This window comes from Vulpes vulpes, chromosome 7 (assembly GCF_048418805.1).
Source record: "Vulpes vulpes isolate BD-2025 chromosome 7, VulVul3, whole genome shotgun sequence".
Classification (NCBI taxonomy): Eukaryota; Metazoa; Chordata; class Mammalia; order Carnivora; family Canidae; genus Vulpes; species Vulpes vulpes.
The window spans coordinates 24448712-24465557 of NC_132786.1; the positions used below are offsets into that span (position 1 = coordinate 24448712).

General features: G+C 52.2%; 1 protein-coding gene across 16 annotated transcripts in view; it reads right to left on the minus strand.

Moving 5' to 3' along the window:
* Positions 1–16846, minus strand: part of PTPRN2 (protein tyrosine phosphatase receptor type N2) — a 724029-nt gene that overhangs the window by 53612 nt on the left and 653571 nt on the right. For all 16 annotated transcript variants that reach the window (XM_072763267.1, XM_072763274.1, XM_072763268.1 and 13 more), the window contains one exon: positions 8983–9130. In XM_072763267.1, the coding sequence (XP_072619368.1) occupies positions 8983–9130 (148 nt within the window). The remainder of the gene's footprint in view (positions 1–8982; positions 9131–16846) is intronic.

Here is a 16846-nt window from a genome sequence, read left to right on the forward strand (position 1 = left end):
AAGGGCCAGCTCAAGCTTCTCCCCATGGGCTTCCCTTCCTCAGTCAGTGAGCTGCTGGACATTCTCAGCTCAAATGACAGAGATCATCAAACCTCCAGGAGAGAAAGCAACAGGGCTCTGCTCGGTACCTCCTTGGACCAGCACATGGTATTGCATTTGGGGCCCAGCCTCATCACACCCTCCTGCTTCCAGAGCTGGTGAGATTGTGATCCCTTCTGTCTCTCTGCCCGTCACCCGGCACAGAGGCTCATGTGGGCACCCATGGCCCCAGATGCAGCAGAAGGACGTCTGAGGGTCCCCCAACAGCCTGCAGTGGCTGGTCACCAGGGCCAGTCTCCCATCTCGTGGCTTCAACACTTTCACTCACACCTTGACAGAGCTCCCAGAGATATCCCCAAATAGGACTGCCCGCATACTCTGCAGGTGAATAACTGTGCAGAGGATGAGGAGGTGCACAGCGGGACACCCATGCCGGAGGCAGTTCTGACCACATGCTGGCCTCACCCTCCACTGTACAGCTTTGAGGAAGGGGCACAAATGGGCACGGCTGGTGTGCGGAGCATGGCATGAGCAGGAGCCGACTCCAGTGGTTCCAGTGTCCATGGCCTGGTGCTGCCCATCCAGCCCTGGTGGGCAAGAGTTGAGCGTGTAACCCTGGTCTCCATGACAAAAGATACACTGGCATCCCTGCCCCCAGTACCTGAGACAGGACCCCATGTGGAGGTGTCTGGTGTCCTCACAGGAAGAGGGAATTTGGACACAGACAGATGTGGAGGACAATGATGTGTGTGCACGCTGAGTAGAGAGGCTGGAGGTCCCACTCCAGGACTGAGAATCAAAGCCTATCGTTTCCACTGAGGCCGGTGGTCTCACAGTGTCCGGGCCCCCCCACCTAGAGTTGGGTCTCCCTCCTGCTCTGGCTTCCTCATGACTGGCTGGCCTGCCCTGCACCAGGCTTGTATCGCCTCCTCTGACCCAGGTTCTGAGAGAAGAACCCAGATGATTAAGATGGGTCCTGCCAGCAGGAAAGAATCAAGATTCGCTGGGAGCACTCAGTCAGCAGATGTCTGTGGCGCCTGTGAGCCGGGTCCCAGGGGAGGAGTGGGCGCTGTGTGAGTGCCCTTCCCATGCTGGTCATGGGGCCTCGTGTGCACAGCACACACGCAGGGTGTCATGTTAGGCACAGAGACCAATGTGGAGGGAGGCGATGAGGCCAGCTTCTGGCGGGGATGGTCTACATGCAGTTACAAGAGTACAGACACCACCCAGCACAGCCGGTGAGACCAGCAACCGGGGCACACAGATTTCACATCTACTCACACGAGGAACACATGTGGCTGAGCTGAGGAAATGCACAATCTACAGGTGGCAGAGTGAGTGGCTCCTGCAGCCTCTGGGCGATGGGTGATCATGTGTATTCAGAGTCCAGAGAGCTGTGTTTTGTTGAGAACACAGGCCATCCCACCTGCCTCTGTGCTGGCCGGGGTGGGGCAGGCACAAAAGCTGTCGTCCTCCAGGGATAGTCCTGACACCAGAAGGGGACCTGGGCTGGCACAGTGATCCCTGACCTTGGTAACACTGAGACATTATCACCCCCAGGCCTTGCCAACTAGGACACTTCTATGAAAGCGGAAGAAGAAGGCTCAGCAGGAAGCTCACTGATAAGCACCACAGAAGATTAAAGCATGACGGGTAGTGGGGGGAGCATCCAGATGACCCACAGAACAAGCCCTCTATGAGGGACCAGGGGTGTGGCTCTGGGGTCGGAGGAACATGGAACAGATGCAGGAGTGGCTTCCTCCATCCCTGCAGCAGGGCCTGAGTGGCCAGCACCCCACACCCACGGGAGCACCGTGGCTGGCCTAGTGCCACCAGGGAGAGTGAGCTGCTGGAAAGCAGGTGGATGTCGGGCAGGATGAGACTGTGTCTGGGTGGACGTTGCTCACTGGGGATATGGGGTGCCCTCCACGTCCCAAGGGACTGGCCTGGGTTCTCCCTGCAGGCCTGAGCTCAGCTGATACTGCTGCAGGTGACTGCTCTGTCAGGCACAAAGGTATCCCCCAGACCATCTACACCTGAGACCCTGGAAGAGCCCCTCAGGATGGGACCAGGCCATTGTCTGGGCCAGCAGACAGTTGTGCAGGTGGTGTGGCTCCTCCTTCAAGTCCATCACAAGCTCTGCACAGAAACACGGTTCCACGGTCCTCTGTGGGAGCTACGGCAGCTGGGTGAGGAGAGCATGGTGGGCAGAGGCGTGGACAGGCCAGGTACATCTGGCTGCAGACACCTGACAGTCACTCATTACACGGCTGCAGTCAGAAGCCTAAAGTGAATTTTAATCGAGATTCAGGCAGGCTGGTCCTGAGGGTCCAGGGAGAAGGCGCCTCCTTGCCTTCTCTGGCTGAGATGTGCCCATGTTCCTGGCTTGCAGCCTCTCCCCTTGGCCTTCCTCCTGCACGCACCCCTGCCCTAAGTCAATGTCCACTGATCAGTAGACCCTTGTCCTGTCTGCCACGTAAATCCCCCTCCCTCGCAAGGACACAGTAACAGCATCTGGGAGGCTGGAACATGGGCATCTTGGGGCCACTACTCTGCTGGCTACGCTCAGCAAACTGACATATAATCCATTGGAGACTCAGGGCATCTCCTGAAAGCAAACGGGCTCTGTGATCCCAGGTTCCCCCGCCTGTTACGGACCGTGTGGCCAGGTGGGTGACGCTGTTCAGAAGGCACCGTGTGGGCGAGGTCAACCTCTGAGCTGAAGGAAGGCCATTGTTTGCTGGACACCTCATTGTGCTATGGGCATGGGGGCCCTCCAGGCCAATGGGAGTGACGTGGACAAGGAGCAGAGGTGGGGGGAAGCAGAGGGGGAAGGAAGGAGGGGAGCATGGGGTTAGGAAGGGGAAGTGCAGCTTTAAATCCAGACTCCCTGCTGACACCTGCATTCTAGAAGTCCACCAGGCACCGGTGCCACTTCTCACCTACACTGAATTCTAATAAGGAAAAAGACCTGCTAAATGGATGGTGACCCTGAGTGCAGAGCGGCCGACTTCTCTGAAAGTGTTAGGCTGCCAAGAAAGAAAACACTGGATGGACATTTCCTGTAAGCAGATAAGAGAACCTTGTGCCAGGGGCTCTGGAAGGGAGCCCGGCCATAGGGAGACGGAAATCCTCAGTATCACACTCTGAGGCACAACCGCCAATATCCCAAGTATGGAGAGGAGAGCCAGGCGCTGAGGAGAGGGAGCTGTGTGCAGACGCACGTCAGGACGGGGGCACATGCGGGCACAAACCTCACAGGATCAGCATCAGGCAGGCTGACGTCTTCAGTGGGTTGGTGACAGAAACAGTCTTCTTCACTGCGTTTGTTTAAAACCTAAAGATCTCACTGGGGACAGAACCTCTGTTGGTGTGAGTGAAGGCATCGTAACAGGCAGTGTAGACCAAATGGGTTGGATCATGGTTCTGCTGCGACCAGGAGGCACAGAGAAGGGGGCAGGGTTGGCAGGGGGTGGGCACTGACCGCCCGTCTTCCAGGAAAGGACACAGGAGCACGCTCACTGCTCATGTTCACGGCAGCCACGTGGAGACTGGCCCAGATGCTGTCAACCTCACGGTGTCCCTGGGCCTTGCGCCTTGGCTGTGTGGCCACAACGGGGGTGGGCAGGGGACAGCGGGCCTGCACCCTGGCAGGTGAGCTTCCCGCTGGCCTCCCAAAAGGCCCATCTGTGACACGGGAATGGGAATGTGGTCAGTAGGACAGCAGCTTCCTTCTGGACAAGTCACGTCAGGAAACAAACGGGGGTTTTTTCAAAGAGACTACGGAGGTGTAGAATCCAAAGGTGATGAGCCTCGGTCGGGTCATGGTAGTCCAACAAATGGCCGTTGGGAGGTGCCCGGGATGCCGGGGACCCTGAAGATGGGCAGGGATCGGGTGCTGTCGGGGAGCTACAGCTCACGTTCTTAGTTGTAACAACTGGTGGAGAAGGCGCTCACTTCTAGGAGGCGCAGACTAACGTTTTTACGTAGTGTCACGATGCCTAAAACTTTGAAATAGTTCAGCTAAAAAAACAAACAGAGGATACACACACGTTGAGCAGAATCAGCCATGTCCTGACTGGCAGCCAGGAGTCTGGGTGGTGGTGTGTCAGGGACCCTGCGGTCATTTCTCTCTGAGAGTTTCAGAACTTCCATAGCAACGCGTGTGGAGGAAAACCCTGCCACGCCTGTGACGTCCCTTGCTTGCAAAGGGCTGCAGGGCTGCCCACAGGAACCGCCCTGGTCAGTGTGGCTGCTGTGCAGTCGGCTGGCAGTCAGGAGGCCGGCCCCGAGCAAGCTGCTTCAGCTCCTCCAGCTCTGGCTCTTCTCCTGCCATGGGGAACATGCAACCAGAGCCTCCCCAGGCTCGTGAAGACAGAGTCTGCCGCGCGTTCCCCCGTGGCTGCTGTGCGAGCACTCGAGGAGCAGCACAAACGGCCACCGGCCACCGGCCGTCCCGGCATGGGCCTGCGTCTGCATGATGGGGGCCTGTGTGGGGCAGCGCCCCTTGTGGACCTGCCGGAGGTGCTTTCACAGATGACTCAGAGACACATAAACGTTTATAAAATGTGTGGACAGCAGAAAGCCGAGACAGGGTTGCTTCTACATTGAGCCCAGAACCAAAATCTTCCTGTTTCTGAACAAGGATCTGCTGCCAGAGAGGAATGCAGAGCGTCTCTAAAGCACATCTGCAAGGACGGGTGGGGCTTGGGGACCCGGTGACAGAAGACATGAGCCAACCTCGTGGCCTGTGATGCGAGCCCACACCTGCTGCCCTCGGCCCTCGGAGGAGCCACGGCGGATCGCTCTGGCCCAGGAAATGGCGCTTGTCCAGAGGAGGCTGGGCCAGCTGCCGGCCGTCGTCAAAGGCCCCGGCCCTGCACCTGCCCTGGGCCCCCCGACTCTGGGCCCTTATGCAGCACTGGGTGACAAACGCTGAGCCGTGGGGGCGGCTGGGCTCTGCTCCAGGGAACGAGTAATGAGCTTTGAGGGGTTCACTGGTGCCGACGGTCACTGCCGCCCTGTTCTCAGAGGCGGTGGAGTTGGGGCAGGTGGGGACAGGGAGGAACACCCCTCCTAGGCCCCTTGGGACACAGCCCTGCCAGGACCACATCTTGTCTCCTGAAACACCATTTCTGCCTCTTCCTGGCATTCCTTAAAGACAAAGCTCCAAACCCCAAAAAGCCACTTCTGCCTCCTCTGGCCTGTGATGCAGCGGTTGGCCGGTCATCTTCTGTTCCGCACCAGCGGACTCGCGGCTCCGACACTCACAACGGCTGCTGTGTCAGGAGTGCAGGAGTGTCTTGGGCCCAGGAACCTCCTCATCGGGGTGACGTGTGTGCAGAGCCCTTCACATGAGGGCAGAGGTCCCACCTCAGACCCGGGAGGCATCCCTTGACCCCTGGTGACCGGCAGACCAGGGTCCCTGGCTGACCCAGGTCCCTCCTCCATGGGGAGACTGCAGAGACTCATTGAGAAAAACCCTTGTAAATCAAAGGCTTGTTTGGAAGGAAAGGACTTCCCGTGTGTTCTAAGGGAAGCAGGGCTCAAAGTTCTAGCGTCATGTGTGAATTTGGGGTATTCATCTCTGAGGAAGTTTGACATTTTTGCGCATTTTTTCCGACCCGGGTGAGGGCACAAGCACACATGGACCCCAGCAGCGGGCATGGGTTTAAGTCCCTGGGTTGTCATCTATGAAGTGCGGGGTGATGCCCACCTCCCCAGGGGCTCGGGACATAGGCCTCACACGGGTTCCCCGGAGAAGGAGCAGCACCTGCTCTGCTCAGGGGGCAGTGTTCACGAGTGGCTGAGCCTACTGCTGCCCTGCTCTCGTGGTCTGCCCTCACCCCCGCCTGGCCCCGCTGCCAGGCTGAGCAGGGGTCACTTAGCAACAAAGCCCCAAAAAGCCAAACTGGGGCAGCTCTGTGTGGGGTGTCCTTCACTCTGTCTCCACATCTCTGCGTCCTGAGCTGCTCGCTCTGTGCTCTCCCCTCTACGTATTCCCGGGTCTCCACCTATTTCTTGGTCTCGTCTTTGTCACACAAAATTAAAAATATATATATACATATTTTTTGTTTAAGATGATGCACCAAAATAGCACCATATTCCCGTTCTTAATTTAAAGAGCAGATGAGCAGAATATTGCATAATCCTTGTTAAAAATTCAAACACATTTAGAAAGCGCCTGAGATTCTTTAAACTTCTGTGATGACACAACGCCAGTTAATCGCCTCATAAATTCTCCTTTAAGAGATAGTTTGGAAGAAGTAGCTGGGAGGTCCAGGCTGTCGGGTTGGCAGGGTCCACGTCCTGGCCACTTTTGAGTTTCCACAGGACCTGCAGGGCTGAGCTCCAGGAGGCAGGAGAGGCATCTGAGGTGGGCACGGGGGCAGCGGGAAGCCCCGAGAATCCAGCTGGTAGACTGTGGATGCCAATGGGCATGCATCGTGGATTCAAGCAGGCACTTTCCTGGGTGGAGGAACCACTGCAGGAGCGTGTCCTTGCAGGGGGAGGCATGGAAGCAGGAGGACGGGAGGCCCAGCCACGGAGGTCCTGGCCCAATGCATCCAAGGCCCCATACCAGGCAATGGGGGAGCTGAGGGTCTCAGCGCAGGAAGCAGCTGCAGGGGCAGCTGGCTCCCCCCCCTCCCCAGCCCCAGGCAACAGCAGGGGGACACCGGGGAGGAGTACATTCTGTGCCGATGGACATCAGCACGGGCCTGTGGGGGCCGGGGGTACAGGGAGCCCACTCTTCTCAACACCTTGCACGTCCACCACGGAGCCGCTTCTGCACCACAGAGTGAGCGCCTGACCACGGGAAGCAGGATTTCAGAAAGGGCAGGCAGTGACCTCCGGTGGATCCTGGCAAGACCAAGAAGGTCTGAGCCGTGGGGGCAGCTCCAAGATCCTGGCGAGACCAAGAAGGTCCACGCCGTCCCCCTTGCGTCCCGCCTGGGAAGGGGCACAGCTGAAATCCGTGGGAAGGCTCCCCCTACAAGTGGACAGGGTGCAGGCGTGGAAGGCACAGGGGTCCCTGGGGGGCCCTGGGGGTCATCACGAGAATGCTTCTGAAGCCCTGACTTCCAGGACCGGCAGAAGGGTCCCTCCACGACCCCAGATGGTGAGGAGCCCTGGGCCAGGCCACTGTGGCGGGGGTGCCGGCCACCTCACCCCAGCATCACGAGGAGGAGAAGGAGGCTCTGGTCAAAGGGCGGGGGTCAGGGCTCCTGGGGCCATGGGGCAGGATGCTCTGCTGTCACTGAGGGCCTAGCCAGCGGGCACCTGCCACCGCGGTCTGCATTTGCACTGTTGGGGGAGAGGCTCTGAATTTTAACATTTAACCACAGGGCGCCTGACGGGCCCTGTATGCAACCGACCCAAGGAGATGCGCCAGCAAAGCCTGCTGCGCATCCATCTGCCCTGAAGAGCAAGTGTTCAAGACACAGGTGGAGGCCTCCCCCTCACAGCCCAGGTCATCTGCAGGCCCATTAGATCATCACACAGCCCAGCATCTGTCAGTGCCCCCCCCCCAATGCACACAGTAGGTACTTAATAAATATGTCAGTCAACTGCAGGTTTTTGTTATTTTTTTTCTAGATATAAAAGCTCCTGTTTTCAAAGCTCTTCAGGGAAAACCCCCAGATCTCATGAAAGCAGGGGGCCTGGCCTGAATCCCCACTGAACTGTTAGAAAAAATCATGCCCAGACATGCATTCAGCTTTCAAGGGTCTGCAGTGCCTCTTAGTGTCCAAGGCAACACAAGGGGCCAGCTTTTAATCTTGTGGACCTGTAAACTTGGATCAGATCCCTGCCATTTACCATCAGAACATCCATCTTGGCCTCTGCGGGGCCAGGTGTGTGTGGGGGGGGTCAGGAGAAGGTTTGCGCCCCGGTTCTGGGGGGGCACCAAGCTCTGAAGGGCCGGGACACAGCGTGTGGGACACAGCGGGAGGGGAGGGGCTCCCTTCCCCTCCGTGGATCCCGATCTTGCAGAGAGTGTGGCTTTAATGTGCCCTCCAAACTGTCAGCCGACAACAAACGTGTCGTGATGTTCGAGGCATGCATGAGTACGTGTTGTCTGCAGTCACTAGGATGGCCACGGGGTAACTCCGCATGCACTTTTGCTGCTGACTCAGTCAGCATTCGGTGAGTGTCTGTTGATTTCCAGCACTCGGGACATAAACACAGCTCACAACCCTTTCCTCTCTGCAGGGTGGGCTCGTGCACTAATCAGAGTGCAGGCCCGGCCTGGAACCTGCTAGAACAACAGAGGTTGCTGCGTTTAATCACTAAGCGACACGAGAGCGGAAGGAGCCCTGGTGGCTGGGGAGGTGCAGGCTGAGCCGGTCTGTTTGCATCCTCTGTGGGCCTGTCCATCTGGATGTCATTTATGGAACACACCACATATGATACGAGCCTGTCTCCTACTCCATGCAGGTGGCCTCAGGCTTTAAAGAACTGGCGTCATTCTGTGTCTCTTTCTGTGGGTGATTCCCAGCTGGGGAGGGGGTCCTCCACATGCGTATTGGGATAAGCGTGTGGCTGCAAGGTCACTGCTACCACCACCACTCATGTTGTGCCCGCAATGTGATAGGCGCTGTGCTTGCTGTCCTCAGGGCCTGAGGATCTCAAGGACAACGCGGGGGATCCCAATTACAGGCAGAGAGGAGGCTCAATGAGACTAAGAAATGACTCTCAAATTATGCAGTAATGGCAAACAGAGCAAGTGTTGGTTGGGATGTCGACATCCTCAACCCTGGGCTGTGCTACTGGACCACTACGGAAGAAACTGATTCCATTTTTAGGCTGGGGACAGCCTCACAGCCACGAGAACAGCAGCAGAGACACAAGAGAGAATGGGAAGGTACAGTCCAGCCCTACCCAGCACCCACCTCCCCATCTCCCACCCCACCATGGCCCAGGAGCCCCACACTGGCTACGTACAGGTCAGCACCGCTGGGCAGCGGTTCTTCGACACATTCTCCTCCCTCTGGGCCACGAGCGAGCTGTTGGGCTCAGCCTGGTAGGCACACAGCGCCTCCCACTCCTTCTCTAGCCGGTTCTTGTTGTTCAAGTGGTCCTCCATGTAGGCCTGAAATGGAAAGCAGAGGGTCAGGGATTGCTGCCTACAGCAACATCGGGTCCCTGGCGTGACCTGGGACATGCTTGCAGCCCACAGAGATCACAGCCCTTGCTCCCCTGAGTGCATGAGTTAGGAAGCTGCTTCCTTCCAGATCCAGGAAAGACACAGACTAGCCAGATGCACAAATGTGGGAAAGGCTCTTCATATATTTTGCTGTTTGGTTCACAGGTGTTTGTGACATGTTCATTCTGGGTACAGAGCCTGGGCGGCAAGAACACTGATATGGGGATGTGGCCTTGTCAGCAATTATGAGCTGACTGTGAAAAAGGAGGACACCGGGTAGACCAGATCCCAGCAACTCCCCCAAAGCTGGTGTAGGTAATGTGTCTACAGAAGTCATCTTATAATTGACCCACTTTTCTGAATCCAGTGGGTGTGATGTATTTAATATACAGGACTGCTCAGATGTGTGCAAAATGCTAAACAGCTTGTAGTGGTAAAATAACAACACCAAAAACAATGGAACCCAATAGCCTGACTCCCAGCTGCACGGACCTTCATTTTTCTGGACGCTGGTCTATCAGTAGTGAGCACCAGAAGCAGACAAGGAAACGCTTCCAGAGTGTTCCCTCCCACAAAGACCTCCATGCTGGCCAGCCCTGTCTGTGTGTCCCTGCCCATCCCCATCTGTGCAGCTGAGAAATGATCATTACTTTAAGGAAAAGCCAAACCCCAGCCTGATGGAAATGGTGGTCCTGCCCTGGGACACCTTGTTCGTGGGTCTTCAATGTGTTGGGTATGGACACAGGTGTTCAGCTATATCCACAAACAGAATAATACACGCACACATAGGCCCAGGTCCCTATGGTTAGGCACCTGTGTCAGGGACTGGTACCTGAGCCCCCTGAGCCCCTGCTGGCCCTCACTGTCCTCTCACTCTGAGGAGCACCTGGCCAGGTTGGGCCTGCCCCGTCTCTGCCCTGGCAGCTGCTCTGGGCTTGGTGGCACCGGAGATGGGAACGCACATCGGTCTTGTTGGCTTCCTGCTCTTACCACGGTTTGGACTAGAGTTGACTTGTCAACTCAAAAAAAAAAAACAAAAAACAAATACCAACTCTACCCATGCTGGTCTGCAAATCATGGAAAGCCGCTGCCCTGGGTGGGCGCTGTGGGTGAGAAGGCATCACCTGCAGGTTCTGCCTGGCTCAGCAGGTAGGGGGTGATGGGGACACCCTGCCCACATCACCAGGAGGGCCAGCAATGGGCTGTGACCAGAAGCCGGGCCCCGGGTTCTCTCACCTATCCTCTGTGGCCCCTGCTGGAGCCACGGAGGAAACCAGTGGATGGCCTTTTGTGTAGCTGGCAGAGAGCCACACGAGTCACTCACTGAATGCTTTTCTGTGACATACTCATGACCCTCTGAGGCACATGCCATCCTCAGGAACAGAGCCTCCAGCTGCTGTAAGCTGAAGGAGAGGAGCCTGCCCACCCTCCTTGCCAGTGCCCTATGCTGTGACCTCCACCCAGACAGCCCCTCTGGGTTCTTCACAAGAGGAGGAAGTGAATTTAAGTGGCTCAAACCCAGAAAACATCAACTGTAAACTGCTTTTTGTTTGAGACAATCATTATGGAATATTGAATATAAATTTTTTTTAGATTTTATTTATTTATTCATGAGAGACACACAGAGAAAGGCAGAAATGTAGGCATAGGGAGAAGCAGGTTCCCCGCAGGGAGCCTGATGTGGGACTTGATCCCAGGACCCCGGGATCATGCCCTGAGCCAAAGGCAGACACTTAACCGCTGAGCCACCCAGGTGTCCCACAAAATTATTCTAATAAGCACATTTTTGCATGATATAACACATTTAAGTTTTGTGAAATATCTGTCTAGCTAAGATATGCTGCGTGAGGGGTCTGGTGGGGAGGGATAGTTTTGGCTGAAGTGTATGGTTTCAGCATTTCTGTAGTTACTTTCCTCAAGATGGGCTATCGTTTGTAAAAGGGGCATTGGATGTCACCTTAATCCCTGTAAATGGCAGGTGTTTACATTTTCACATTTACCTCCACAATGGGAAGTGAAATCATGCTGCAAGCTCACTTGAATTTCTAAATTTATAGCAGTAAATGCAAAGTAGGGCTGTAGTAAGCAAGCTTGAGTGGTAAGAGGGAGGAAAGTAGATATGGGCTTTTTAAGATTGAGAACAAAGTCACGTAAAGATACACTTGATTGTGTTAAACTTGAGATGACTTTTTCTTTCTCTTGGCACGTGCTGCTCTGGTCATGTTCTGCTTATCTCAATTTGATCTGTTCTGTTAATATTTTATATCATTTATGATATTAAACTGATATAATTTCCCCATTCAAGGTTTTGGCGACTTTCCTTTTTCATGTTTGTGGATAAGATGCTTTCACCTGTGACATGAGAGTATATTTTCATGTTGTCTGTGGGGAAGCCTTGGTTGTAAAATAATGTTTTAAACAAAAACAAAAACAACCTGCCACAATAGCTTAATCCTGGGAGGTCCTGCCTCTCCAGGGTGTGAGAAGTGTGAATTACAACAGGTATAGTACCATCCTCAGACATAGTCACCTTCTGGAATACTTAGGTAAATTAACATGTGATGAAACACTACTCATGTTTTTTCCCCCAGAGTGAGCATGTAGCTGGAGCTGTTTCAAAAACTGACATTCTAATACTTTTGTTTTATATATGTGTGTGTATGTGAGAGTGAGAATGGTGTTGATGGTGGGAGGGTATAGTTTTTAAAAAAATTTTATTTATTCATTCATGAGAGACACACACAGAGAGAGAAGCAGAGACACAGGCAGAGGGAGAAGCAGGCTCCATGCAGGGAACCCGATGTGGGACTCGATCCCGGGACCCCAGGATTATGCCCTGGGCCGAAGGCAGGCGCTAAACCGCTGAACCACCCAGGGATCCCCGGGAGGGTATAGTTTTTAAATAAACTGCACATTTTTATTATACACGTAGCATTCAGAGAAAAGAACAGAAAATGAAAGTAAGCAGAATGAAAACAAAAGCTACTAATAACTCCACTACCCAGAGCTAACCAAAAGGCTTCAATAAACCCTACTCTTCTTGGCACGTGTGTGGGCTGCTTTTCTTCTTTTTTTTTTCAGTGCTGATCACCAATCACTTCAGCTTTGGACAATATCCATATTATTAGGACATTCTTGTCTGAGTTGGAAAGAAACTGAGATGAAACTTTCATCTTATATTCAGAGGAGCCAAGGCCTAGATCTGTTAAACCATTAGCCTGAAGCCCCCAGCAGCAAGGTGCAGTACCAAAGCTTGTGTCTGCTGCCTGGGACACTGCTGTTTTGTCTTGACTCCCTGATGCAGCCTCCTCCCCACACCCCTACCTTCACATCCGCCTCTCAATTCATTCACAAAGCAACCAGATCACCACTTCTGGTCCCGATACCATTGATTTGAAAAACTACCAATGGAGCCTAGACTAGCACAGTCCTTTGTCCAAGCTTTCACTAACCTGCTCCTTTCTATCTCAATAGGACTATTTGTCAATGTTTTGGGACACCCCCCCCACCCCCACTGCACACCACTCCACATCACCATCATCCTCTACACTTTGTTTATGCTGGTTCTTCTGAAATTAATCTATCCTGACTTTAAGGTCAGTGCAAATGCCACTTTTGTGAGTCTGGGATGTGCCTATTGCCAGCCTCTCTGATCCTCATTTCCTATAACCCCACCCTCTTTGTCGGACACTTACTATTTTAAAAACTATGTCTCTGTGACATTAATCACGTTTTGCTTTGTGCTATAGCTTGGGGGTGTCAGGATGTTCTTCCTCTCAAGAGATTACGATTTTTGGGAATGGAGCCAATGTCTCATTGGCATGTGCTTTGGGCCCATAGTCAATATTTGTTAGATGACTGCTCATAACCTGGAAATTTCTAGAACTAATTTGTACTACAGATAAACATTTTATGTCAATGATGGCATCCAAAAAATTGCCTTCCAATCTTCTGAAGTTGGAAGGATTGCCCCAAAAGGACTTTGGAATGTTTCATTGTTTATTTCCTCACCTCCTTCTTCCTTTCTGGGTTATCCAGCTAGCATCTTTATAATCCACGCCAAGTAGGTGCTGCCACATTCTAACGCCTTGTGGCACCCTTGATGTAATGCCACCCTTAGGAACTTGGAGGCACCACAACAGTTCAGGAAGCTCTTCCCCCCCCAACCCTCCTATTTTTCCTTCTGAGTGTAGGCTGCACACTGTCTCCTCCAGTCCTTCTCTGTCATCGTGTGAACTCTGTGCACTCGGCAAGTGCCTCTTGTTTGGGATGTAATAGGTGTTGTCACTGGTGTGATGAGGGATGTTCTAGAACCTGTTGCACCAGGAGCTGTAAGCATCTGCTGGTTAGGTACCCACATTACTTTACACAGCCCCCATTCCAGGCTCTTGTACCTCTGAATTGAAACTTAAAGAAAAAAGCCCTGGGATACAAGAAATACTAGTTCACAGTACTAGTTTATAGTAGTAGAAGGGAACCGGCCACGTGCAGGTGGGATCCTGCCATGATGCACACTCTGAAAATGTAAATGAAATGAAGAGTTCTGGTGGTTAGTATTGATTCAATTTGAAGAGCTTAGATCAATTAATTTTGATAGCTACTGCTGGTTTTTAAGGAACATTTGAAAGCATGTTTTTAATCTTTTAGAGTTGCTCACTATACCCTAATATTTTGTGGTGACAGAGGTAGAGGTTGTGCAAAGGTTCTTGGTTGGAAGAACTCCATCAGGGGGATTTTACTCAAGCTGGTTTTAGATGAGTCCTGAGTGGGGAGCTGTCTAAACTTTCTTGAATTTTGATACTTCCCTGGAACCTAGAGTTAATGGGCTTGCAGAAAGGATAATCCCCAGATAAACTGTGGGAAAAAGCCCACAGGTCCCAGAATGTGGGTTTTCTGAGTTAGTAACTGGCACACACTGGCTGATACTGGCCTCAGGCTCCATGGCATCAGCAATTACAGCAGGCTGAAGATGAACCAGCATTTCTTTTGATTTTTTTTTGCCCAGTAAGAATGACACCAGCTTTCATAAGCCCTATTTTATGAGATATTAACCCAGTCAGAGGTTCTGTTCAATCTCCCTCATATGAGTCCAGTTCCCCATCTTGTATCTGTTTTTCTAGTTCACGCTACTACACTGTTGGTAGGGAGACTATAAGCACTTTCTAGGTCACAAGGACTATGTGCTACCAGATGACAGAGTGTCCGTGTGTCAGACAAACTGAGTGGCCTCTACATTTAATGGGATGATATTACACAGAATCCCAAACCTTTGGGACAAAAATGTTACTGCTTGGAGACATGTCCACAATTTGTCAAGATAGCTTAAATATTTTCTGCAGCATTTTCTGATCAAATTGTCAGCACTGTGAGGTTAAGAAAGCAATTTCTAGAACTATGGGGCATTTGGGATGCTCTGGAGCATGATGAGGTTTTATTAATAATCACAAGAGCACTTTGTATCTTCAGGAGATGATTTTAGCTACCGTCCACAAAGCCTTTATGAAAGCCTCAAGGAGCTTTTGCTGAATTGGAAAGCAGTAAAATGGAGCAGGTGCCAGACTTGATTTTGCAAGCCTTCTCAACAGTGTAATACACAAAGGGTCGCTCCCCACACAGCTACTTTTTGGCAAACCACCTCATCTCACTGACCCTTAGCTTACTGTTACTTAACATGGGGATCATAGTCTGTATTTCTGAAGGTGGTTCTGAGGGTTGACGGGGTCACTATGGGAAGTTGCTTTTGAACTATAAAGTGTATACAAGCAGGAAGGATGCTGATCATGGTGGGTCTCAGCTTTTCATCAGAAAAAGAGGGAATCTCTTAAATCCTCTTCTGTATTCTGTGACTTCACTGCGTGTTCTGGAGAATGCTTCCTGTTACCTAATGAAATATGACCAGTGAATCTCCAGAAATAGCAGCCATGTAGTGCAGCCTGAATGCAGAAGTCCAGGAGCAGCTGCAGAGGCACCACTGCTGGGGATGCGCCATCGCTGTGAGTGTAGCGACACCACCGTAAATACTACCAAAGAGGTAAGTAACACGCAGCTCCATTGAAGCACGTAGTTCATAGCTTCACAGTTGTATTCTATTTACCAGGGACAGCGGTCTTCCTAAAAAACTCAGTTTCTGCATTGTGTGGATAGAGCCAACACGTGCTCAGATTGCCATGTTGAGTTTGCACCCACTCGACCATGAAATCACGGATGGTTCCAGAACTCGCCCCCTCCTCCTACGTGCTCCCTTTTGTTGATTACTGCTTGGAGAGGGAGGTATTTCATGGCCAGTCTTGAGGTGTCACTGGAAAACACCAGCCTAAGGGCAGGTGTGAAATCAAGCTGCTAATTAAAAAGATATTTTCCAGTGTGGAAAGAGGGTGCTAATCCTGTGGTGCTTCTGACTTGGCGCCCTCAGACCGCGGCCTGATTGGAGACTGTTTCACGGGCACCGTTTTATGTTTAGTGTCAACAGCAGGGACCAGTTTCCAGGATCACTAAGGAAATAATCCCACTTATTAAAACGATTCTGTTTCACCACCTGCGACAAGCCAATGTCCACCCTTCGGTGCCACGGTAACAGAGCATGCAGGCTTGTCAAGGGTGGTCTGTACCCAGGCCGCAGTGCCAGGGCCACACAGATTATAGCCTCCAAAGGCCCTCAGCCAAATCCACGTGGAGCGGCTGGCTGGGCCTGAGGCACAGCAAAGTTTAGCTCCGTTAAATGTCAGAGAATTGATATGCTACTTTGGCATCCCTTACCACCAGCAGTGGAGGGGTGAGGCACTAGGAAGTGCAGGTGGATTCATCATCATTAAAGAGAACAGTAGAAACACGTCGCTTTCATGGAATACCAACACTCACGAGGATGGAGGACTACGTGGAAATAAGCAAAATGGCATCCGCTCAGCGTCACGTCCCCTCAGTCAATATCTACGAAAACTGTCAACATTAGCACAAAACAGTGTCCTCACAAGTGTCTGGAGACCTCTACTGCACTGTGGGTCCTCAGATATGAAGCAAATAGAAAGCATCCCAGTCAAACTTCATTTTACGACAACGCTGCCAGAAGGAAACACCTGGCCATTGTGGCAAAGGTATTGTAAAGAAGGCTGGGGTTTTGGAAGACCCGATTTTTATGAGGGAAGCTTTGTTCCCATTCCTTTCTTTACCTTGATGCCCATTACTACATGACTTTATGGATGTGACAATCAAACCTTTTGTCAGAGTGAAGAATACAACCCATTTACCTTTCCCTTCCTCATGAGAAGACCAGAAGGCTCGTGCTTTAAAATCAGGTAGAGGTAGATTAATGCCTTTAAAAGCAGGGAGTAAGCTGCTTCTGCTGCCATTTGGGGGAAAGGTGGGCCTTTTTTCTCTCTATAAAAATAAACATTGCCAGCTGTCTTCATTAATACATTAAAGGGAAATGTTTATGTTAAATGTTTGAATTCCCACAGTAAGAGGTTTGAATTCTGAGCAGAAAATATGAAAAGAGGAAAGGAGAACTCTGGTAGGGTCCACTCTCCTGACTTCGCTTCTACAGCCTGGGAGCCGCAGTGTCAGCTGGCGGCTTGGTAAGGAAAGAGGCTCTGCCCGTGTGCACAGCGCTGCATCCGACACGCTTTATATGTTACTCATTAACATTATGAGGGGGCATCTGAAGAT